We start from the raw sequence: 27,206 nt of genomic DNA on the forward strand, positions 1-27,206 counted from the left end.
GTCTTTAAACCTCTGGGGTCGACGGCCGCACTGGCACGTCCTGCTGGATATTTTCGTCATTACAGCGGAAACAACTTAAAATACTCCATCATTTTGGGGCATACAGATAAGTGTAGGACATCATTAGACACTAAAAAGAGTCTACTTTTATTTGTGTACACTCAAAATAACAACACAACCTTGTGCTTTTGTAAAATAAAGAAAATAAAAAGGGTGAGCTTTCAGCAGTCTCCATGTTCATGAGCATATTTCTGAAACACGTCACAAAAATGAACTGAAACTCTGCAAATACTTATGACACAAACATGAAACATATGTTTAAAGAAAGTTTAAAATGTATACTTTTAAATAAAACAATTCACATTTAAAACAAATATTCTCCTGCAATGCAATCTGTATGAAACAGTGTACAGTTTTTGCCGGTTCATCTAATTATAGATAATGTGATCACACCAACCAGCAGAGTGCGCCATTCATGCGCTAATGTGCTGAGACGATCAATGCAAATGGTGAACGCCCCTGACAGTGAGGTTTGATGTAAACAATTAATTCAATTTACTGCACGTTTGTAACGATACACAGGCGAGAAAACTCCTGGATATTAAGGAAGTGTTAACATTTTCCTCAGAAGAAGAGCAGGACTCCGATGAACGTTTGTATTTTGAAGAGAGACTTGATCCAGCCGAGGATACAATTTCGAGTAAGTCATTTAGTTTTCATTAGTTGACATGCTATTTTATATAAACATGTACATATTTTACTAGTGGGACGGTTTCCAGACTTGCCAGCCAGGATTAAGTGTACTGACATTTGAAATATGTATAAGCAAGATTTAGTTACATGTAAATGTTGTTTCGGCTAAAGCAGGTATTTAAATTGTATGCTGTATAATATAAATATGATAATTGAATATGAAATTATATGAATGTTTAGAATATATTTGATCTAGTGTTTATGCTGCCTCATTATCATCAATGCTTGGGCTTACAAATATCTGTTCAGGTGTAAATGAGTAAAATGCACTTTAAATATGACCATATTAGAAAATCAGCATATTATAATGATTTCTGAAGGATCATGTGACACTGAAGACTGCATTAATGATGCTGAAAATTCAGCTTTGATCACAAATTGCATTTTACAATATATTCAAATAGAAAAATGTTCTTTTAAATTGTAAAATGAGTTCACACAATGTTTTTAATGTATTTTGGATCAAATAAATTCAGTCTTGGTGAGCAGAAGATACTTTTATATGGTAGTGTAGGTATAAAATTAAGTAAAGTCTATATGTAAAGAAAATGTACAGTCAGATTACTTCTTTTAATTTAAAACTTGATTTTGATCATTAAGTTTCCTCACATTCATTCTCTTTCTGTCACATTCCTCATTGATAGGCCCAGGGGAGGGGCCTTTTGTCTCCTCAGGTGTGAATTACCTCAATATTCATGTTAGTTCACGCCTCCTTGCATATAACATTTCTAACACTAAACGTGTTATAAAGTACTATATTGTTTGGTATGAATAAGTGATCAGGATGGTTTTCACATTTTGTAGCAAAAACTCTAGGCTACAAGATCCAGTTCTCAAAAGTCTTGTGGACAGATGTTGAGTATCTGTTATATTTGTGGGTTTTTTTTCAAAAATCATGCATAAATGTTATTTTCTAAAAAAAATACAAACATGTACACACATTTTGCTTACATATTATTGTAGCCCAGTTTGTGCTGAATACAGTGTTGTCAGACTTTAGCCATTAATATGTTTTAAGCAACTGAAAAAAGCACAAATGTCAAGGTATGTCAAAACTTCTCATGGGCCCAAAACACCCTCACAATACTAAGGTTTAATTAATAAGCTATACATTTAGATTGAAATAATGTGTAGTTAGAGGTTTGTGTTTCTTTACATATTAAAGAGTACTCCCAATTAGTTCCACAAAATAATATTAATAAAAAGATATTCTAAATATCTAAAAAGATATTCTAAACTGATAATGCAAATAAACAACACTGGGATCGGCCGATACTGAGATTTCCAGTATTGGAAGAGAAAAAGTCGTATCGGTGCATCCCTAGTCAGCACCTCTGTGAAAATAGCCTTCTCAATCAGCAGATTAAAGAATTGCATTCCTTGTCTCAACCAGTCATTTTCCAGGCTACTTGCTGAAAAGCTAAATTAACACGTCGACATGGTCTGGTGAAAGATGGGACCTGACTCTCCTGAGGAGATTATCCTGCACTTGAAAAAAGCCCGCTCAGCAGGAAAATAACTTACAAGCACACACAGATTTAAAGAAAACTCAAATGTGAAAACATCCGACTTTCAAGCCAACTTTTGTGAAATCTGCTTCTGGCACCACCAAAGTGATTTCTATAACTACTTTGATGAATTGTCTAGCAGGAGGAAATTTTCAAGCATGCGATGCGAAACAATATTTGTAGTATTAATTATACTTAAAAGGTGTAACATTAACATGACTAATTTAAACAAAGCCTTTGTAATATAAAGCCAAACATAAATGTGTAAAAATGTTGAACAGTTTAATGGGGAAAAATATTGACCGACTAGTAATTCCAGTCAACTAGCACCATCAGAACCATTTAGTCGACTAGTCTTGCACATCCCTAATTGAAAGTACATAATTATAAAATAAATTATATTTACATTAAAAATGATTAAGACATAAAAAATTATTAGATTGAATAACCACAATCAGACTAATTTAATAATTGCAATAGGCTGGGGTCTGGGTAGCTCAGCGAGTATTGATGCTGACTACCACCCCTGGAGTCAGTCATGAGTTTGAATCCAGAGCATGCAGAGTTACTCCAGCCAGGTCTCCTAAGTAACCAAATTGGCCCAGATGCTAGGGAGGGTAGAGTCACATGGGGTAACCTCCTCATGGTTGCTATAATGTGGTTCGCTATCAGTGGGGAATGTGGCGAGTTGAGTAGATGCCGCGGTGGATGGCGTGAAGCCTCCACACGCGCAATGTCTCCACGGTAATGCTCTCAAAAAGGCACGTAATAAGATGAATAGGTTGACGGTCTCAGACGCGGAGACTACTGAGATTCGTCCTACACCACCACAAGGACTTAGAGCGCACTGGGAATTGGGCATTTCAAATTGAGGTAAAAAAGGTGAAAATCTGAAGATAATAATAATTTAAAAAATTAAATAAATCGCAACAGGTAGTTTAAGAGTGCAAGGAGAGCGATTAGATTGCATTATTCACAGCACGTCATGGGAGTGGGTGGTTGCTGCAAAGCTCTTTTGGTGCGCTTTGTTTGATATGATTCTCTGATTGGTGGATTTTCTCCCTCAGAATCATGGATAGTGTAGTTCTTCACAAAGAATTCCAGTATTAAACATATTTAAAAACAAAGTTGAAACAACACAAACTGATGACGTCAAAAGAAGCATGTCATCAATTACAACCTCAAATCTCCCATGGAACAGTTCCTCTATGGAAAGAATGAATGGGATTTTTACTTCCAAAACCAGACTCCATGTACTGTAGATGAATCAGTGTCATTTATTTAGTTTCCAATGTTATTCCAGTGAATTATCATGTGTAAGAAGACAATGAGGCATGAGTAATACTTTAACTCTACCTCACAGTACCACCCCAACATACAGTATTCCACTCCTTTTGCCCAATGAATTTACAAATATTTTCCAGTTCTGGAAATCACCATTTGAAAGTCTCCTGATATTTCCAGGATTTCCATGACCATGAGAACCCCAAATATACAACCAACTTCATTCAGCTCAATCTGGACCTTAAAAACAAACGTCATGCACACATCCTGAAGGGTGGAAGCAGCATACATACCAAGTTTCTCCACGAGTTTGAGCATCACACCGCCGATGTGAATTTCCCCAGTGACTCGCAGAGACACGTCCCTGTTAAGGTCAGTGACATGCATCTTCAGTTCCCAGGTCCCATCTGCATAGCAGCCATCTGGCATCCGTATACCATCCAATGCCATCCTTTAGAAACAGTGTCATAAAGAAGCATCAATCTGTCAAGTTTATCAGCAACAATGTACAGCAAAGGTCTTAAGACCGAGATACAGGCTGGGTCTAAAACCATGGTGAGCAGATGAAACCTCCTACTAAAAGGTTATGGTGAAATTAAAATGCCAAAATCACAAACAAGTGGCCAAGAGTCCAATGTGAAGCAAAGCTCTTCTACTACCAAGACAGCATTTTTGTGGTTATACACTGACAGTACTGTGGGTCAGTACGCGACGCTCATTTTTAAGTCCAGATCTATAAATTATTCAAGAATACATTAAAATGCTATTCACACAAAACAATTGCTTTAATACACCTCTTCAATTATGGGCACATTTTCAATTTCTGAAGTAATTTTATTATGTTTTCTGGAGATTAAATTAAAAATGTCATGTGGTGTAACTTTTCAGAGACAGTAAAAAAGTCAGTTTCATTAAAAGCTGAAATTCTTGAAAAGGAGTAGTGCAGAATATTTTTTTATTATTATTATTTCTTAAAAATAAGCAGTGAAATAATTGTTTAATAAATTGTAAAATAAAAACTTGTCCACCAAATCAAAGTCATGTGGTGTAACCCTGAGAAAACGTAATGATATTTACACTGGCACCCAAAAGTTTGGAATTATGTAAAGATTGTGCTCTTATGGAAAGAAATTTATACTTTTATTCACCAAAATGACATTCAACTGATCACAATGTATAGGCCTAGACATTAATAACGTGGAAAATTACTATTACAATTTTTTTTTAAATGTCAGAACTTGTTAAACACTTCAAAGATTTTGCATCAAAAAATCCTCCAAGTGCAGCAATGACAGCTTTGTAGATCCTTGACATTCTAGCTGTCAGTTTGTCCAGATACTCAGGTGACATTTATGACATGCACTTTCCATGTGGCTGTCTTGTCAGGCACTTCTCAAGCACCTTACAGTCTAGCTGATCCCACAAAAGATCCATAACACTCTTTTCCAATTATCTGTTTTCCAATGTCTGTTTCTTTGCCCACTCTAACAGTTTATTTTTCTGCTTCAAAAGTGGCTTTTTCTTTGCAATTCTTCCCATAAGTCCTGCACCCCTGAGTCTCCTCTTTACAGTTGAACATGAAACTGGTGTTGAGCAGGTAGAATTCAATGAAGCTGTCAGCGGAGGACATGTGAGTTGTCTATTTCTCAAACTAGAGACTCTGATGTACTTATCCTCTTGTTTAGTTCCACATCTCTTTCTTTCCTTGTTACAGTCAGTTGTTCTTTGTCTTTGAAGACTGTAGTGTACACCTTTGTATGAAATCTTCAGTTTTTTGGCAATTTCTAGCATTATAGCCTTCATTCCTCAAAACAATGATTGACTGACGAGTTTCTAGAGTTTCTGTGGCATTTTTTGCTATTTTTGACCTAATATTAACCTTAAGACATGCCTGTCTATTGCATACTGTGACAACTCAAAAACAAACACAAAGACAATGTTAATCATCATTTAATGAACCAAATAGCTTTCAACTGTGATATAATGGCAAGTGATTTTCTAGTACCAAATGATCAATTTATCATGATTACGCAAAGATAAGGTGTTGGAGTGATGCTGCTGTCCAGATTTGATCAAACATTACCTTTTTCAAATCGTGATGGTGCTTTTTTACATCAGTAATGTCCTGACTATACTTTGTGATCAGTTGAATGCCACTTTGGTGAATTAAAGTACCAATTTCCTTCTGAAACAGTCAAATATGTACATTATTCCAAACTGTTGGCTGCCAGTGTATAAAAAAAAAATACCTTGAAAATGTGTTTGAAAACTTTTTTGAAATCAAGTTGTTTATACTTTGATGGACTGAAGGTGCAAGGAAAGCATTTTAATGAACAACATGACATTTTTAAAGCCATTAAGCTAAATCTTTTTCTTATTTATTTATTTTTGTAGAAAATGCTTTAAAGTTTTCCAAAAATGTTATGAAACCAAATTGGACACAAATATAACATGTATAAGAACATGACACAAGTGTCTTAAACTATGTTGATGTTGTTTTTCTTTTCTTAACACCTAATTTGATCATAAAAAGCAGCTGATTTTACAACTTTGACAACAAAAAAAATGTTGTACCTCAAAATAGTCTTGGCTGATGACGATATGACTATACGTCGATGTCAACTAAACGTATTCGCTGGAATTATATCACGTTGGTGGACAGTGGCAAACCACTCATTTTAATTATAAAACATAGTATTTGATTTGACGGTGTTTATTCTGACTGAAAAGTATTATGAGTTTTTCAGATTTGTGAAATTGGACCTGCAGCTCGCGCAACTAACGGTAAACTGACGCTGAGCTCGGGCTATGGTGACGTCACCAGCCCCACTCCAAACTAAATAAAGACAGTCAGGTTAATGGAAACCAAAGACCAAAAACGAGCAAGAAAGTGCAATTTTGAACTCCTTTTGATGTGATGTGATAGTAGGTTTTCAAAGCAAAGCGAGTAGTGGGTTTTGCAGTGTGCCAGATCGAGATTTTTATTGATAGTTGCAGAGTACGCCAGACAAATCCTGAGGGGTTCACTAACCTTCACAAATACACCGAAGCAAATCCTCGAAACACGCTTCAATGTCCACAACTTCAACAGTCCGCGAGCTTTCTTTCCTTCAGTCGTGCGTTTAATCCTATCATGAGGAAAGGGTCCTCGTGAAAGTCCAGCTGCTGCGGAGCTCCTGAAGGTTTCGCGTTAATGGAGTCCACTGTCCGTTCTCTTTCTCCCGCCCTCACATAACGTCACTCTCTCTCTCTCTCTCTCTCTCTCTCTCTCTCTCTCTCTCTCTCTCTCTCTCTCTCTCAATTCAATTTCAATTTCAAATTTGCTTTATTACCATGACTGTGTAACACAATGTTGCCAAAGCATCAACATATTATATATAACTAATAAAACAAACAAACAAACAAACAAACAAAACATATATGTATAAATCATGTCACATGTAGCATTGTAAATAGATGGATACTCTCTCTCTCCCCTCACATAACGTCACTCACGCGCCCCCCGTCCATCACTCCAGTACACATTCACTTCTTCACATATGACGTTCTTCTCATGAATATTTACCTCAGTTTATTCTTTTATTAGTACTGTTGTCCATTCTTTGATTTCATCACTGAAAACAATTAGTTCATACGTGTAAAAATTTACAATTTCACAATTGTCGTGTTAGTGTACCAAAAACTGGAGTAAATCCAAAAGTTAACGGCAACAATATTTCACTGACAATACTGACTTTTAAATGAATATTCTAAGTTTAGCTCAGTCAGCGGCATTTGTGGCATAATGTTGTTTACTAAAAATAAAATTCGACTTGTCACTCGTTTTAAAAAAAAAAAAAATAATCAAATAAATAAATACAAATGCAGACATCTTTGTTACAGTGAGTCACTTACAATGGAAGTCAATGGGGTCAATCCGTAAACATTAAAATACTCACGGTTTTAAAAATATAGAAACAAGACGTAAACAATATATGTGTTAAGATGATTTTCCGTGATAAAATCCCTTACTGGCCATTACAAAGTGTCAAAGTCAAAATGTTTTTTATTGTTGTTCAACAGTTAGTACACAGCGAAACAAGACAACGTTCCTCCAGGACCATGGTGCTACATAAAACAACATAGGACAAACACAGAACCACATGAGACTACACAGACTAAATAACATTTCTACATGAAGTGCACGTGCAAACGTGTGCACAAAGTACAGGACAGTACTTTATATAAATTACTAACAAAGAACAGTTCAATTTCTGGTCAAATTGATATCAAATCTGACAACTTTGCCATGATGATGTAACACTATAAACCCTAAAACAACCATAAAGATGATTATTGATTAGATGATTTAAACAACTTTACAACTAAAATAATATACAATTTTAACAGAAGAATTACTGCAAGTCCTTTTATAAAATTACAATCTACACATTTCTGCCTTTAAAACCTCCAATAATTGGCCCCCATTCACTTCCATTGCAAGTGCCTCACTGTAACACAGATTATTTAGCTTTTTCCTTTAAAGAAATAATAAAAATTTTTATAATTATTATTTTTGTGGTAATCAACATTATGCCACAAATGCTGTTGATTATGCTTACAAGTTAAGCTTAATCGACAGCCTTTGAGGCATAATGTTGATTATCACAAACATTCATGTAAAATGTGAAGCTTATAATTTTATAAAAGCACTTACATTCATTCTTCTGTTAAAACTTGTGCATTATTTGAGTTTTAAAGTTGTTTAAATTGTAATTTTTACAGTCATTTTAGGGTTTTAGGGTTTGTTGACATCACATCGTCATGGTAACAAAGTTGTAAAATTGGCCATAATTTCACACAAATGCGGTTAGTAAGTATTTTATGACAGTAAAATCATGTTAACACACATATTGTTGATGTCTTGTGGCTATACTTTTGAAACTGTGAGTATTTTACCTCTCAAAAATGGACCCCATTGAATATCGCATCTTGTATATGTGCGTTCAGTAAGAGAATCTGATATTAACAAAGAGACAGCACACGAAAGTAAAAGAGAGCCACTCACAGATTGATGAAAAGTGGTACAGCGGTTAGCACTGTCGCCTCACAGCAAGAAGGTCATGGGTTCAAACCCTGGTTGCCCCGGCCTTTCTGTGTGGAGTTTGCATGTTCTCCCTGTGTCTGCGTGGGTTCTCTCCGGGTACTCCGGCTTCCTCCCACCATCCAAAAGACATGCAGGCTAGGTTAATTGGTGTCTCCAAAAAAATTGCCCTAGGTGTGGATGTGGAGGTGAGTGTGAGTGTATGTCTGTCTATGTGTGGCCCTGCGATGGACTGGCGACCTGTCCAGGGTGTCCCCCACCTTTCGCCCAATGTTAGCGGGGATAGGCTCCAGCCCCCCGCGACCCTGTACACAGGATAAGCGGTTGACGATGGATGGATGGAACATTTGTTTTGGTTGTTTTTGTATGATATTGAGGTCACTATAACATGCAATTTTATAATCTTGAAAAAACTTCCTTCTGCTTTTGGGCCCTAACCTAACATAACCATACTTGTAGTATTGCAAGAACCACTTATAGTTCACATGACATGGGGAAGGAACAAACATATAAAAGCTTGCACAGCAGCCTTCTAAACCATTTCTCATGGTGCTCTCTCTTTATACTCTCTCTCTCTCTGTTGAAAATGACCTCTAAGCAAAGGTTTTCTGTCAATGAGGTTTTGTGTCTTTGACAGTGAAAGTGACATAGAGGAGAATGTGTCTGAGACAGAGGATAATGTTGAGGAGGACCCTAATTATGAGGCATCCTCCTCTGATGAGAATGAGACTCTTAGTGTTGATCCTCCTGTTGTCTCTCAACCACCAGCAGACACATTACCTTCCAAAAATGGAAAGTTATTATGTTCCCTCTCCCCACTTGAACGACAGGGTAGACTTAGCACTGTTAATGTCATCAAAGTTGTTCCAGGCCCCACCAGATTCGCTGTTAGCCATGTACAAGACTAAAAATCGTAACACCATCAATCGAAAAGTATATACTTGAGATGACAAACTTAGAGGGGTGGCACGTGTATTGGGACAGTTGGAAAGACTTGTGTCCTTGTGTTGATGTGACCCACTTGCAAACCTACATTGGGTTGCTCGATTTGGCAGGAGTGTACAAGTCAAAAGGAGAAGCAACAGCAAGCCTTTGGAATGCTGACACTGGAAGGGCAATATTTCCAGCCACCATGTCTCTAAAGACATTCCATATTTTCTCCTATGTCATACGATTTGATGACAAAGAAACAAGGCATGGCTGACAAGAGTGTGACAAACTCACAGCAATACAGGATGTATGGGAAAAGTGGGTCCAGTGATTACCCTTTCTTTACAATCCAGTCCCCCACGTCACTGTGGATGAATGTCTGGTTGCATTTCGTGGGCGCTGTCCCTTCAGATAATACATACTAAGCAAACCAGCCAAATGCGGTATAAAAATATGGGCAGCATGTGATGCACAGTCCAGCTATGCCTGGAATATGCAGGTGTACACTGGTAAATCCCATAGAGAAGTGCCTGAAAAAAAATCAGGGCATGAGGATGGTTCTAGTCATGGCTGAAGGACTGAATGGTCATAACATTACATTTTACATTTACATTTATGCATTTGGCAGATGCTTTTATCCAAAGCGACTTACAGTGCACTTATTACAGGGACAATCCCCCTGGAACAACCTGGAGTTAAGTGCCTTGCTCAAGGACACAATGGTGGTGGCTGTGGGGATCAAACCAGCAACCTTCTGATTAACAGTTATGTGCTTTAGCCCACTACACCACCACCGCTCATTACATGGGATAACTTTTTCACATCGTATGCCCTAGGTGAGGAACTGCTGAAAAGAAAGGTTACCATGTTGGGGACAATGAGGAAAAACAAGCCAGATCTTCCCTCTGAGCTTCTTGCAATGAAGAACAGGAAGGTAACATCTCCAATGTTTGCCTTCACTGGCAGAGCCACTGTCATCTACTATTGCCCCAAGAAAGGGAAAAAATTCCTGCTGATGAGCACCATGCACTAAAATGCTGTCCTGAGCACCAGAGAAGACAGAAAACCACAAATGGTCTTGGACTGCAATGAGACAAAGGGAGGGGTTGATAATCTAGACAAGGTCACAGCCACTTACAGCAGCCAACACATGACTGCCCGTTGGCCCCTTGTCATTTTCTTCAACATTATGGATGTGAGCGGCTACAATGCCTTTGTACAATGGAGCGAAATAAACAAGGATTGGAATAGCGGAAAACTGAGTCAAAGGAGGATTTTCAAGGAGCAGCTGGGTTACGCGCTGGTGAAACCCCATTTCGAGAGAAGACAGTGCCTTCCAATTGCATCAACAGCTGTTGCAACTGTTGTGAAGGACATCCAAATGGAGACACACACCCCAGTGGTTCAAACTGCAGGCAGGAAATGTGGCAGGTGCCAGGTCTGTCCCAACAGAAATTATTTCAAGACCAGAAACACCTGTGAGAAATGCAAAAAATACATCTGCAAGGAGTACGCACACACTCTCTGCAAATCATGTGCACAGTATTGCAGACAAAAGGCTGGACTGAACCTTCTGCTGGGATGTAGGAAAAAATAATATGCTGTTCGTATTCTGTCAAACTCATTTTGGTGACTACGTAACTTTGTTTTTTACTATCTCACACATACTGTACATAGCACTTACTATAGCATAGAACAATCCCTGACAAAATGCTCAAATGTACTTTTTATAGGTGTTTTTTTTTGTAAATAACGAACTGTTATGTGTTCCTTACTAATGTTCTGATGATGATGATGATGATGATGATGATGATGATGTTCTGTTTTACAAAAAAAATCCTTCTAAATGTTTGAAATAGTTTTTTTTTCCTGGTGTCAAACTGACCCTGAACATGATACATGCCATATCCTTGATAACAGACATTGTTGTAAATAACAAAAATCTGTACTTATAAAGCCATTAAAACACCAAAAAGATCTTTCTGTCCAGTTTTAGGTCACTGAGTGAGATGGCATGAGTTCCTCTGCACACATGCTGTTTAAGGACACTCTAGCACAGGAATTTAGGCTGCAGCCGTGGACTGCATCAGAGGAATTTATAACCCCTCTGCTCCGACCTACTCCTCGTTGTTTGGCAAGGGAGCCATTGCCTTTTTAGGCTGTGTTTTAATTACCACGTAAACAGCCTATGAGACAGAATGCAGGGAAATGAATTGGTTAGCGAGAGGCTCATAAGAAGATGTACAGTGTATGTGAGGATTATGCTCATTCAAGTAAAATTACTTTGATAGCAAACTGTTGCATTGTTTTACACTTTAAAGTGTACAATACATGTGTTCTATTTATTAACACCTCAAAAACAGAACTCTCTCTGGAGTACAACAGCAACAACCACACCAGCTGTAGTTGGTGGTTCCTGTTAATATGACATTTAAAAAGCATTTTTAATATGATCATTCAAACATAAGAGCCCAGTGTTCAAGTTATCTCAAGGCATAAAAAGAACAAATGCACGAGTGTTTACTCGCTTCAGTGCTGTGCTTAGGTTATGCAAATTGAATGCAAATCTACTGTAGCTGTATGGATAGATGAGTAAAAGGAGATGGATTGAAACAGAGATGGGACTCTGAGAGGAAATGAATTGTGTCTAAACAAAACCATGAAGATGTCTGCCATCTAGTGCTCATAGTTTGTCTCGCTTACAGGACAGCAAATCCAGGTCTCATTGGACATTCAAAAACAGATTTGAGCCCTTTCTTTCTTTCTTTCTTTCTTTCTTTCTTTTTAAGATTTACGCATTTTATTTTCCTCTCTCGTCTGGAGGTTCTGTGCCCGTTTTTATGCCGCTCTCCCCATGCTCACTGAAATTAGAGACAGGTGTTAAACATAATTGCACTTGACCACGCCCCCGCTGCCACAGTTTCCAATTGAGCAGTCAACAACAGATTAAATGAGGGACTTAGATATATATAAAAAAATATATATTCTAGAATAAATCCTGTGGACTGATAAAAAAACATTTATAGTCCATACCAGATGGGTTCAAAAGTCTCCAAGTATCTGTGAAGACTAAGATTTTTACACATCCTGTGAAGCGTCAATGTTGCTCTAGGGGGCTTACACACTTTTGCTTCACTATGATCAAGGACTGAATTTGGAATGCCCAATTCCCACTACTTAGTAGGTCCTCATGGTGGCGTGGTTACTCACCTCAATCCGGGTGGCGGAGGACATGTCTCAGTTGCCTCCGCTTCTGAGACCGTCAATCTGCGCATCTTATCACGTGACTCACAGCATGACACCGTGGAGACTCACAGCATGTGGAGGCTCATGCTACTACGCACAACTCACCACACACCCCATTGAGAGCGAGAACCACTAATCGTGACCATAAGGAGGTTACCCCATGTGACTCTACCCTCCCTAGCAACCGGGCCAATTTGATTGCTTAGTAGAACTGGCTGGAGTCACTCACTCAGCACACCTTGTATTCGAACTTGCGACTCCAGGGGTGATAGCCAGCATCAACACTTGCTGAGATACCCAGACCCCCTAATGTATGACATTTGTTAAACAATATTTCATCAACATTTATTTGATCCTGGTCAAAACAACAACAGGATGTTCACACTTCAGCCAGCAAAGGAAATTCTAAGTACTGAGATTCCAATCAATATATTTTAAATATATTCTCCTTTTTGTTGTGTGGTTTGACCCCTCAAGTTATGGGTTTATTTGCTTTGTATGTTCATTCCAATTTCTTCAATGATTTTACCTGACTGGGATAAACTACAGTGTACAAAAAATACCATATCAAGACTTGCCAGTGTATTTGAACAGGACAGACAGTAAAATATATGATACAAAAACACACAACATTTCTAAATTAGTCAAAATTGCACTGAAAAGTGCTCTGACTACAGGATGTTGAAGAGGCACTGGCAAATGGATTTGAGCATGATGTGATCCTGGATTCCTGTGTTTCCGGGTCGGATCCCTCTCGCAATGCCAGGAACACAGCCAGAGGAGATCCCATGCAGAAGAAATTCTCCACCTGCAATGTAATTAATGCATTTCTCAAAGACTGATGGCCATTAAAGGTGTCTTATATGTGTTATTTATGTAGGTGAACTGATCACCATGTGAACTTCAATACATCACCTTAAACTGTAATGTCGGGGCCGGTCCGAGATTCGAGGTCTTCAGACCCTGAAGTTGATCCTGCAGTTCTCGTGACCTGCCACAGACACTATAAACCAGATAAAGATAAACCGATCAGCAGTTTATACATTCGATTTTGGTTTATTCTCACCAAAGCTCATCATCTGTTTTCATAGGTAATGAATTGTTCAGCACAAACTGATAGCAGAACTGAAAGGATCAGAATTATTATCAAAGCTGCAGAAAAATATCTGAATGTTGAAGATATCACAATGGAGCTCAAGGTTCAAGCCATTATACACAGGCACAATGTGGTTGGAGTGCTCATTAATGGTATTAACGATTTTGCTGTAGAATGCAAGTAGAGTCCAAGAATTTAAAAAGTTTCTTGTATGTATACAAGAAACTTGGTTAAAACCACATTTCGATTTTGTACTTAAAGGTTATACAGCAATACGGAGGGACAGACAGGCAGGCAATGGAGGTGGGGTGGCATTTTTTCATGCTACGTATCATTGTGAGACATAAAGCCAGATTAGGACATTGCTTTAATTCCTTGTTGCTTGCGATATAGAAATAAAAAAGGGGTCTGGCATGGCCAAGGGCTGCATTAGCTGAAAAGTCATTTACAGAGAGAAAAAAAAAAGATAAGGCGAGTTTCACTCGTTTGAATTCCTACGACTTTCACTACAGCCAATGACATCGCTGGACATCATTTCCATCTAATACACGGCAATTACTTCTTTCTATCACACACAACAGCTTCCCATCATGTTTACACACTCTACTGATTGGTTAAGTTTCGATAAGGGGTTTGGGTAAAGGCATGATATTAATAAGTATGTCCTTAATGCCTTGTGCGCGGAACACATGCTCACTTCCGCATTAGACATCCGGGAATATGCACGGGATGAATTCATACGAGTTTATGCGAACAACATCATGCAAGACCATACGAAATAGCCAACTCATAAATGATGTAGGAATTTTCATGAGATCAGGTTGGACATTTAAGTATACAAGTGATGTAAGGCTGCAATGATTGAACTTCGTTAAGGAATATAGGATATGTAAAACACAGTTTATCTCCTGGTAAAGATGGGATATGTTATACAATGATTAAAAAGGATACATTGTTGAGTATTATACTGCATCTGTATAATAAAGTATGGAGGACATGAAGACTCCCATGGAAGCATGGTGTTATTGTGCCAGTTGAAAAGCCAGGTAAAGATAGATCAAATACTGCAAATTATAGACCTATAGCGTTGACATCTAATGTATGTAAAATCAGGGCTGGACAGGTAATCTGGCATATCGGGAATTTTCCCGGTTGGCCGACGCACTTTGGGGCCGACCAGGGGCTGACTGGCCATCGGGAGAACCGAGCGGGCCAGTGGGTCAGATGGGCCGACCGGAATGGGCCGAATGAGCCACGATAAGCTCAAGTGATCTGCCACGTTATGCAGAAAAGGACAGCAAACACCCCCCCGCTCAACAGTTGGGCCAGTTGCTATGTAAAATCCCGGGACGATTTCTCTTACCAGTCCAGCCCTGTGTAAGATCATGGAATGTGTGATTGTGTATAGGTTCAACTACTGTATGTGCTTGAAAAGAAAGGACTTATTCTATACCAGATTGGCTTCCGTAGTTGGAGAAGTAGTAGTTGGAGTGTTTTTTGATATCGAGAAAGCATATGATAAGCTTTGGAAAGAGGGGCTTTTAAAAAAGCTGAAAAAGATGGGAATTGAAGGCAGAATAAAATGGTCATCTTATTCTAAAATGTATAAAACAGACAATGGCACAGCACAAGGTAGTGTATGCAATCCAATATCCTTCAATGTAATGAATAATGATGTTTTTCAGCAAGTTAAATACAGGAAGATCTTTGCATGCAGATGATGGAACAATATGGAAGAGGGGTCGTAACATCACACACGTGACATAGAGCATAGCAGCAGTAAATGAAGTAGTTTCAGACTGTCAGTGGCTAAAACTCCAGTGGTATGTTTCACAAAAACAAGTCATATTCCAGAAATAAATGTGAAACTTTATGATCAGATCCTTGAACAAGTTTCAGTTATAAGGTATCAAAGGGTTTGGATGGATGGATTCCAGGTTGTCTTCACATGCTCAGAAACTACTGGACAAATGTAAAAATATATAAATGTCTTGAGGTGTTTGGCAGGAGTTCAAATATCTTTAAAACGAATATACTGTGCCTGATCAGCATTAGATTATGAAGTTGTAAGGGTCACCCTGGCAACCACAAGGGGTCACTATATATGTTTCCTGTTCACTAGTCTTTCGTTTGCTTATTGGTTTGTAGTTCTTTTCCTTGTCTTTGTTCATTGGTTCTTTGTTTTATTAGTTCCAGGTGTTCCTTGTTTTCTCATTAGTTCCTTGTGTTTTTAATCTCTGTGTTCCTCTCTGTTCTTTGTTCTTATCCTTTGTAGGCTGTAGTGTTTGTTGTGTTATAGTGCTTCTTGGCTTTTTTTTTTTTAGTTTGTTTGGAGTTTCTATTAAACGCTGCAAATAGAGCCTCCTCTCATTCTTTACAGAAGTCAATATATGGCTCAGCATCATCAACGGTATGATAGTGGTCAAGGCTGTTCATCTAGAGAAGAAGAACATTTAAATCCAGATGAAGGTGTCCCGCGTTCTCTTACATTGCACAGGATATGAAGGAGAAAGAGACAAGCTTGCACAGAAACTAAAGGATATAGGTGAAATCAGCCTTACATTACAAAATCTAATTTGTTAAGAAGTACTTGGAAAAAGTATACAGTGTATTATTAAGCTTATCTTAAAATAACAGGTTTAGGTCAAATTATTTAAATGGTGCATAATCATATTAGATAATTAAAGGGGTCATGACATACTTTAAATAAATAATTGTATTATCTTCCCCAAAGTCTACTTATAATGTAAAGTTTTTTTTTTTCTCACCAAAAATAGTCATAATTGAATAATATATAATCATTTTCCACCATGTCTCTGGCCCTCTGTCTAAAAGCTCTGTTTAAAGCTATCTGGCCCTTTAAGACTTCAATGTAAAAGTACTCTGTTCTGATTGGCTAACTTCGTACAGTCCCTCAAATGCAGCCATATATGAAACTCAATCGGAAGAAAATGAACAAACATTACATTATAATTTATAAAACTACATTTCAAGATTAACACATAACATAAACCCAACACATTTCATCTGAATGTATCAAAATGTTCCCTAAAGCATCACATGACCACATGACCTATCAGTCATCACGTTTGAAACTGGCTACTCGTGGGTCCGGTAGTGTTTAACTGCCGCATCTTTCAGCACTTGAATCATATTGTGACTTTTTCCACAAGCACTCCATTCTGATATGAGCCAAAAACATACAATCCCCTCTGAAATGTTCTGAATACGCAAACGTAATACAGTCCATGGTGATGTTGGATGCTTCAACGGGCCAAAGCAGAGACGCTGATCTTCACATCTCAAATCTTCGTTTACGAACGACACGTGTGTCTTCTGACAGCGCCAGCAGCTAAATGAGATGCAAAATTTGCACTTGTACCGCTCTTAAAATGTGGCGCACATTTTAAGTGATTAAAGATGTCCATCTAGTCCATGATTACAAAAGACCAACAATTAAATATAGCACAGATGGGTGCAAAAACAGTCCAAGACACTTTAAAAACAGGAAATGCAGCTGAATAAAACACAATGGAGCCCTCCTATACAGAATTCGAACTTGAACTTATTGTGCAAGATGCATAACGGTCAAAGCCATTCATCTAGTGCAGAAAAACATTTGAATCTAGATTAGGATTGTGTAATTTCTGTAAATTGTGTAAAAATAGTGTGACTTACTGTGTCACTGTCTGAAATCGTTCACTCATTCACTATTTCCAATTTAGTGAATGGCAGTTAGTGCACTATATCTCAGCAGTGAGTGAACAAAATGAGTGAGTGAATTCAGATGCTGATACACCGAGTGTCAGAGCTCTGGGGATGTCACAGAAACAACATCACATATGAACTTTTAAAATTCTTCTCACTATAAATTCAGACACTCCTACAAAATGGCGGACACCCGAAATAGTGCACTATATAGTGGATAGAGGTGGTTTCAGACACAGCATGAGGTCCAGTGGGCGGGGCTAAAGATGCAATGATGAAAAATATACATTGATGTCTTGCTGGAGGCAGTCATTATGCAGATGTATTTGGTCCCTGTGATGTCAGGAGTTCCACAAATTCCAAATGGCCCATTTCCACAGCCTGCTTTAAATTAAGAGTCAGTTCTGAAACTTACAGTATGTTTTTATAGTACAATGGCCTCTTATATATCTAAAGATCAAGGAAAATTAGATTCCTCATGTCATGACCCCTTTAAGATTTTTTTTTTCTCTTCCTTTTAATGCTCCACATTCCTGCCCAGTTGGTGGCAGTAATGCACCATTATTTAGCTGGTTTGCCAACAGCCAAAAAAAAATAAAATAAAAAAAAATTAAAAATAAAAAAACACATAAGAAGAAGACTGTCCTTTCATTTTTTTCAACATTTTAACAACAATAAACTGCATATCGTCAAGGAGTATATTAATTGACCGTCAACTATGTTGGGGACATTGTTAGGGTTTGCAACACTAAATAACATAAGTCCTGATTGATCTCCTTTTATAAGCCTAATAAACGTATAATGTATTAATTATGCTTTATTCCATTTTCCATTAACAAATATGTATGTCATTCTTAACAGATTAGTAGTTCTTAAACATTTAAATATATTAAATCAAACTTTCAAATGAATTCATTTTCAGTTTTAACTAAGTGTTGAGCTTTGTTTAATGCAATAATGCTTAATGTCAAGGTTATACATTAACCAGTTTTATTGATTCCTTCAAGTCTTTAGCTGTCACTCTAGGGTTCTTTTTGACCTCATTGAGTATTCTGTGGTGTGCCCTTTGAGTTATCTTTAATGGACGGGAACTTCTATGGAGAGTATCCACAATTCACAGTACTAAATCGTCTCCATTTATACACAGTTTGTCTAACTGTGGACCGATGAATATCTAAGCTCTTCAAGATAATTTTGTAATCCTTTCCAGCTTAATGCAAAGCAACCATTCTTGATAGTAGGTCTTCTGAGATCTCTTTTTTGTGATGCATGGTCCACGTCAGCACATGCTTCTTGTGAATAGTGAGCTCAAAATGTTCAAGTGCTTTTAATAAGTCAAAGTAGCTCTAACCCACATCTTGTTACATTAATTGGATGCCAGCAGGGCTGGACTGGTCATCTGGCATACTGGGCATTTTCCTGGTGGGCCGACGCACTTTTGGGCCGATCAGGGGCGTAATGGCCATCGGGAGAACCGAGCGGGCTGGTGGTTCGTCCGTGAAACGTGCCGAATGTGCGGCAATAAGCAAAAATAAGCCACCGAATTATTCAAAACGGCGCCGCGATATGCATAAAAGGACAGCGAATAATACCAAGTTTATACAATCTAGAGGGGGTCCAATAGATTTGATGCAAAATCTTGGATTGCATAAGGTGCCTCCTTGTATCTCTAGATGCAGACTTGACATTTATTTTTATTCTAGCCCACACTCCCTCCTCCAATACCAAGTTTAAATCTTTCTGCCATAATCTCTTGAGTGAAGTTGAAGCTCCATCCCCCAGTCTCTGAATTAGCAGGGAGTAGTACACTGATGCCTCATGACCTTTTCCAAAAGCAGTAATCACCTCTCCCAGAGGATCTGCCTCTTTAGGGGGGTGTATGCTACTCCCAAATATAGTACAGAGCAGGTGGTGCAGCTGTAAAAGAATCCCAAAATGTTGAACCAAATTTTCAAAGGATCTCAACACTCCACTCTCATATACGTCTCTGAGTGTATTAACCCCCCTCACAATCCACAGAAAGGGGACTTATTAATACATCATTTTGGGTTCAGCCATATGCTTGAGGCAACATTTAAAAAGATTTCAGAATTAAACACTCTGAACACTTTTGCCCATACCAAGTGCAAGATAACGGGGTGTGATTTAACCTCCGGTTAGTTTTATAGAAATGCTTTGCAATGGTGAAATAGGGGCAAGGTGAATTGCAATTTTATCAGGGTTTCAGTGTCTCCACTTATCACAACAATGTAACTGAGTGCACAAATGACATTAGCCAGTGTATTGGTTTTGTCTAATTTTTCGTAAAGGTAAACAATCTAATGTAGGGTTATTAATAGTGTTCCAATCCCCTCCTAGGATTAATTCTGCTTTAACAAATAATTGTAGAAATTCTGAGACTTCTTTTTCAAATCCCTGTAATAACGCACAATTTTCCAAATTATAATAATAATAATAAACTTTATTGTATATAGTGCCTTTAAAGAAACTTCTCAAAGAGCTTTACATAGAAAGGAAAAATAAAAATATAAAATTCAGAGCATGTTAGCTGGGATAGGCTCCAGCCCCCCGCGACCCTGTACACAGGATAAGCGGTTGACGATGGATGGATGGATGGATAAAATTCAGAGCTTAATACAAATGGATAAAATGTGCATCTCAAAACAACTAATGATAAAACACAGTAAAAAAAAGTGATAGTATTAAATTAATTGAATACAATAGTATTAATTAAAAGCCTCCTGGAATAAACCAGTTTTAAGGCATGATTTAAACACACTAAAAGACTGAGCATAAGAAAAGAACACCCTGTCACCAATAGAGTATAAACGAGTCTGAGGAACAGTTAAAAAAACTGATTTAGAGGAACGGAGATCGATGCTTTGGTGTGTACAGGGTTAAAATCTCAGACAAATATTGGGGAACCAAACCATGCAAAGCCTTGTAGGTAAGCATAAGAAGTTTGCTCCCTGACAGGGAACCAGAGCAAGGATTCCAATATAGGAGTGATGTGATCATTTGCCCTGGCCCCTGTCAGGATTCTGTTAGCCGAGTTTAGCACATATAGCAAATTATTTAATGTAGATATTGAGACTCCAGCAAGGAGAGCCTTACAATAATTAATGCGAGAGAAAACAAAAGTATTGATCAGCTTTTCAGCCACTGAGAATGAAAACATAGGGCGCAGCCTTGCAATGTTTCTAAGATGATAAAATTATGTTTTAACACTATTGTGTGGATCAAATGACAAATTTGCGTCAAATAATATAACACCCAGATTTTTCCATTTTTGTTTGAAGCTCCAAAACGAAGCCCTCAATGGATAGGGTTAAGGAGCCAGCATTCCAAAGCTGGTGAGGAGATCCAATAAGCACAACCTCTGTCTTATTACTGTTAAGAAAAATAACATTTTGTGCCAAGTTTTTATCTCAGAAATGCAGTTTGAAAAAAAGGCATCTGCCAGGTTTTCACCAAGTTTAGAATGAATATATTATCTGTGTCTCATCTGTGTAGAAATGATAATTAAGATCCAGTGATCTTAAAAGCTGACCAAGAGGAAAAATATAAATACTAAAAAGTAAAGGTCCTAAAATTGAACCCTGTGGGACACCAGAGTGGACTGAACCAATCTCAGACCTGTAACCATCTAGAGAGACAAACTTCCTATGATCAGAAAGGTAGGACCTGAACCAGTTTAATGCAGTACAGGAGACACCAAAGACAGATTCAAGACAGGTGAGTAAAACAGTGTGATCAACAGTGTCGAAAGCAGCACTGAGATCAAGAAGGATGAGAATAGAAAAAGAGCCTGAGTCTGAAGCCATTAATTGAAGTCATTAGTGATCTTGACTAGAGCCATTTCTGTACTATGACATTTGCGAAAACCAGACTGAAATGGCTCAAAGACATAATTGGGAATGAGATGATTGTGTAATTGAGAGGCAACAGCTCGCGCTAAGGTTTTTGCAAGGAAGGGAAGATTTGAAATGGGACGGAAGTATTTTTCCCAACAGTGTTAAAAAAGTCTAAAAACCTGTTACACAGTGGAAGTGATGCAGGAAAGGTGGTAGAACAATTACATTTGAGCAATATATTAATAGTATTGAATAAATGTCTCGGATCATTTTGATTGTTTAAAATAATTTCAGAAAAATAACAGGTTCTGACTGATCTGATTTCTTCTTTATAATCATCCATGTTGTCTTTGCAAGCTTGCTAATATACATTCAGGCCAGAGAGACGCCACTTTCCCTCCATTTTACAACAAGCAGCCTTCATTGAGCGCAGATTGTCATTAAACCAGGAAGCAGAAAGCAAAGAAGAGATATTCCGTGATTTCAGAAGATCAAAATCACCTAAGCCAGATGAGAAAACAGTGTTTCACAGAGAAATCTTGTTTTCGAGAATATTAGAAGAAGACAAACAACTTAAAGAAGAAACAATAGAGTTCGTAAAAGCTGACAAATCAGTAGATTTCCATTTACGATATTGTACAGTGTGAGAAGAAGAATTAATGTTTGGTATTTCCATATTAAAAATTATGGCTAAATGGTCAGATAGACCTAAATCAGCAAAGGAAATCTCAGACACAAAAGAACCATTTGCAAAAACAGGGTCTTAGGTGTGACCTTTTTTATGTGTATAGCAGTCAACAAACTGGATCAAATCAAAACACTCCAATAAAGACAGAAAGTCCTTTGTCATTCCTGAGCCTTTTGAGTCAATGTGGAACTTGAGGCACAGCAGAGACAACAAATCAGCAAACTCAGTCAAAAAGGCTTCATTAGTCTTTGGAGGTCTGTAGACTGTAGCGATGATGGTAGTGTGAGGGGCAGAGACACTCAGAACGAGGCACTCAAATGAAGTGAACTGTGGTACAGACACAGGACTTATGTTGTATTTTAGGTTGTAAAGCACCATAATAACCACACCTCTGCCAGAGAGTCGTGGGAGATCAAACAACCCATAGCCTGTGGGAGTAATTTGATTAAAGAGGAAACCATCACTATGTTTATGCCATGTTTCTGTTATAATGTCCGATAACAGCAGAGCCTTGTTATTCACAGAGTGTGCATTAAATAACACTGTTTTAACCAGACTTGAAGACAGAAAAGAAGACTGGGAACCCTCAAGACATGGAAGCGATGACAAATTGTTAAAGTCAACAGCAGTATAAATCAGTCTTTTGGCTTTCTGCAGAAACAGTAGAATAGAGATGGCAGTCGAAGACGTAGAGACAAAACTGCATCTTGAACTGCGATGCATGTAGCATTTTGGATGCAATATTCCATTATTTTGACAAATTTCATGAGTGTCTTTCGGCAAATAATAGTTTCATTTTAAATTCAGTAGCTGCCGTGCAGTGTATCTTAAAACTATAATGGGACCCACATACACAGTAGCCTCAAATTGATGTAAATCCTGGGCAAGGCGACTGTAGGGTAGACTCCACCATAGGACGCTCACAGATAATAACAGCAGTCCAAAATGTAAAAGGTAATCCCACATCACAACGAAGAATAAATAAAATAGTGCTCTGATATAAAACGTAAAACTTTGAGGCTCTGAAAATTTGCGCTACCAGTAAAATAAATAAATACAAATTTAAACGGTGACAGGAGCGGCAGCCAAACGTGCCAGCATTTCCTATCAACCAGAAATTCTTATGTGTGTAAGTTAATAATTATTATTACTATGAATGTTTCCCAATATATTGACATTATCCTCACCTTCCAGCACCAAAATAAGCCATCTCCCAAATGCATGAGCTTTACTTGTTAGAATTTTCCCTTTAAAGTTCCCTTTCAAAATTGTAACCCTGATGATGTATTACTTCCCTGTGATAACCAAATGTTGTTGCCCCATTGATTAGTCAAAAATTTATGATCAGATATTGATGCGTGAGCTTCCTGAAGAAAATAAAAATCAGTCTTGAATCTCTTTAGAAATAGGAAAATTGCCTTAGTTTTTAACAAGTCAAGAATACCCTAATATTAAATTAATATAAACAAAGACAGTCTATGAGTTATTAATCAAATAAAGTGACTTACAAACACCTCAGAACAACATCGTTTAACCTAATGTTTAGCCTAACAGCAAATGCCATCATCTATCAAACTGTAATGTATATTATGTTAATAGTCTGTATTAGCTCAGTGCTGAATGACAAGTGCATATGTTGTCCCATTGTACATTTGAACTTCCCTGAAAAGCTCCTTCATTTTTACTTTGATAAGTTTATCATTAAAGTTAGTCAGATTATCCACTAACTTCCTTCCTGTTGATTATAGCTTTTGCTCCAAAACGCTCCTTTTTCCTGTGTTTTCTTGCTGCTTCAATCTGTGGCCAAAGACTGCTCTGTGTTTCTTAGTCTTTCATTGTGATGTCTTCTCCAAACCTTGGTGGACCTTGCTGTAAAACTCACGATGACCGGCCGGGTTCTCTTGACGCTCTTCCTTCTGATCCTGTGAGCAACATCAACATAATGAGGAAAGACATCTGCATCCTACATCGTGGCAAATTTATGACTCGCTCTTTGACATTCACTCCTTCTTGCTCTGCCAGGCCATAAAGCCTTAGATTCCACCTCCATTGGTATCTTTCGGCCTCATTTACTTTCTCTTCAAGTTCTGAGATTCTTTTTTAGTACTCCTCATTCACTGTTTTGATATTTGCAATATCACTCTTCGTGCATCTCCTTAAAAGAGAAATTCCATATCTTCCTTTAATCAGTTTATGTACACTTGGTTTTGCTTGATCCCTTTGTTAAGGGTTACAGTGTTTTCTTTTATTTTCTGAGTCAGTATCTGCACAATGATGTTTTGTAATTCAGTGAGTGTGGGTTCTGGCTTACTTCTTTGCAGGTCTGGAGTACAAGGCTCCAAATCAGGTAGCAATGTGGGAACCAGGCTGCTGCTTCGTGCATATGTTCTTCATCACTATTTTTTTTAAGTTAAAATGTACTTCATTGCTGTCATATAAGGACATCTGCCTGTATTACCTACTACGTTTGTGATTGGATGTGTTCATTAAACTCTTCTGCAAAAAAATTGTTCTAACCCAACCTCTGGTTATAGACTGACGTTAATGTCTAGCTGTTTGCAGAAAGCTTGCCATACACGTGAAGTGAATTGTGGGCCCTGGTCCGTCACAATGTCTTCTGGCAGACCTTAGATCCTGAATATGTGGTGAAACAAGGCAGTTTCCATAGCTGTAGGGGAATCAGACAATTTAGAGAATCTGTTTATAATGACCAGAATAGTGGTGTAACCGCTGGAACTAGGGAGATCGATGACGAAATCCATGGAGAGATGAGACCAGGGTCTTTGTGGAATGGGGAGTGATTCAAGTATTCCAGCAGGGAGTTCTCCAGGAGTCTTTGATTGTTCACAGATGGAACAAGACTTGACAAAGTTAGTGACATCTTGATTTAAACTCGGCCCCCAGAATGAGTTACGTACCAACCTTATAGTTTGTTGTATACCTGGGTGTCCAGTGCTGAGAGTTCATGGTACGTATTGTTTGGTAGGAGGGTATGCTGTAGGGACGGGGTCTGTTTGTTGCTCCCGTTGGATTTCTTCCATAATGTCCCACCGGATGGGGGTGATAATGAATGCTGGTGGTAGAATGGAGTCTGGGTGACAGGGGCCATGTGAGGCCCCTGTCTCCATACCTTCTGGAGAGTGCGTCTGCTTTACTGTTTTTACTGCCAGGTCGGTACGTGACTGTAAACTTAAATGTGGTAAAAAACAGGGACCAGCATGCCTGTCTAGGATTCAGACGTTTAGCACTCTTAATGTATTCTAGATTCTTGTGGTTTGTGATTACCTGGAATGGGTGGACCGCCCAGTGTCGCCACTCCTCTAACGCAGCTTTGATGGACAGAAGCTCTTGTTGCCCACATCATAGTTCTGTTCTGCAATGGTCAGTTTCCTAGAAAAGAAAGCACAAGGATACATTCTGCCTGGTGTGCCATCTGTAGATGTTTGTAAAGCCTTGGAATCTTTGTAGTTCTTTGAAAGTTGTAGGATTTGACCATTCCGTTACTGCTTTGATTTTAGATATATCAATCTCTACTCCTTGGTGACTGATAATGTATCATAGGAACATAGTAATGGTGGTGTGAAACTCACATTTCTTAGCTTTTACATAAGGTTGGTTCATTTGTAGGTGAGTTAGTACAGTTTTAACCTGTTGAATGTGCTGTGCTTTGGTTTGTGAGTAGATCAGGATATCGTCAATGTAGGCAATGACACACTGGTTTAAGAGATCATGGAAAATCTCATTGATGAAAGACTGGAATACTGCTGGTGAGCTGGCAAGGCCGTAGGGCATGACTTGATACTCATAGTGCCCTCTTGTGGTGAGAAAGGCCATCTTTCACGTAGTTGTTCTAGGGCTGAAGGAACTAATGGAAGAGGATATCTATATTTGACTGTCACTGAATTGAGGCCACGCTAATCAATGCAAGGTCTGAGGCCAGAGTTTCTGGAGGTGACATTTGGTATACCTTGCTTCAAGGTGGAGCTGCATTAGGCAGGAGTTCAATGGCACAGTCCCAGGGACGATGGAAGAGTAGTTGAGAAAGTTTGTCTTTATTGAATACCTCAGAAAATTCAACATATTCCACAGGAATCTTGGTTTGCACGTGAACATCGGGGCTTTCTATGCTGGTAGAAAGTCATGGCATAGTGATTTCAGACAGGAAACAGTTCTGCTGACAATAATTTGACCATTTGATGAGCTCACCTTGTGCCCAAGAGATATAGCGGTTATGTACTGCTAACCATGGGTGTCCTAAGATGATCTGGTTCTTAGGGGAGGATATCACATATAATGAAACATTTTCAACATGAAAGAGACCAATACATATACTCAGTGGTTTGGTTTGTTGTGTGATGCCTGTTCCTATGGGTTCGTTGTTGACGGCTGTTATGTTGATGGTAGGTATGCATGGAAGGGTAGGTATGTTTAGTTCAGTGATGAGTTTGTGATGAATCAGGTTTACAGCTACCCCAAATCTACTAATGCTGAAGCATAGTGTTGGCCACCATCAAAATCTATGGTCAGAGGTAGTTTAAAGTTTTGTTTGTGATGAAATTATGTAATTCCTTTACTCAGTGTTTTGTTGGAGAACTTGGTCTTATTGGGGCATGCCGCACATTGGTGACCTGAATGTCCTCAGTAGAAACACAGCCTTTCATTGCGATGTCATAACGTTCCTCTGCAGACAACCTGGTATATCCGACTTGCATAGGCTCCGGTGGTACAGGGATAGAATGATTGACAGACATGGTTGGCGGTGAAATGGCTCGAGTTTTTTGGTCGGGGATTATTACGAATTAGATTGTCCATTTTGACAGCATGTTGATATATTGGGAGAGTGTAGTGGTCTCATCTCTGCATGCTAGTTCTGCTTGTATCTCGTGATTAAGTCCCTTACGAAAGACGGACTTCAAAGCGATATCATTCCATCTGCTTTGAGCAGCTAGAGTGGCGAAATGAACAGCGTATTCAGCTGAGATATCCTGTCCACCTGCAGGATATTCAAACACTTCTTTGATCTGTTTAGTGAAGTAATCAAACGAAGTTTGTACCT

At 38.4% G+C, this 27,206-nt stretch overlaps 1 protein-coding gene and 1 pseudogene across 4 annotated transcripts in view; one reads left to right on the top strand and one right to left on the bottom strand.

Moving 5' to 3' along the window:
- Positions 1-6,756, bottom strand: part of LOC127662859 (fermitin family homolog 2-like) — a 120,779-nt gene extending 114,023 nt beyond the window's left edge. For all 4 annotated transcript variants that reach the window (XM_052154238.1, XM_052154240.1, XM_052154239.1 and 1 more), the window contains exons 1-2: positions 6,577-6,756; positions 3,839-3,996 (exon numbers count right to left, since the gene is read on the bottom strand). In XM_052154238.1, coding sequence (XP_052010198.1) covers positions 3,839-3,995 — 157 coding nt within the window. In that variant the 5' untranslated portion in view covers position 3,996; positions 6,577-6,756. The remainder of the gene's footprint in view (positions 1-3,838; positions 3,997-6,576) is intronic.
- Positions 6,757-9,242: 2,486 nt separating this feature from the next.
- On the top strand, positions 9,243-11,257 carry LOC127662709 (uncharacterized; annotated as a pseudogene).
- Positions 11,258-27,206: the final 15,949 nt, after the last annotated feature.

Source organism: Xyrauchen texanus, chromosome 22 (genome assembly GCF_025860055.1).
Source record: "Xyrauchen texanus isolate HMW12.3.18 chromosome 22, RBS_HiC_50CHRs, whole genome shotgun sequence".
NCBI classification, from domain to species: domain Eukaryota; kingdom Metazoa; phylum Chordata; class Actinopteri; order Cypriniformes; family Catostomidae; genus Xyrauchen; species Xyrauchen texanus.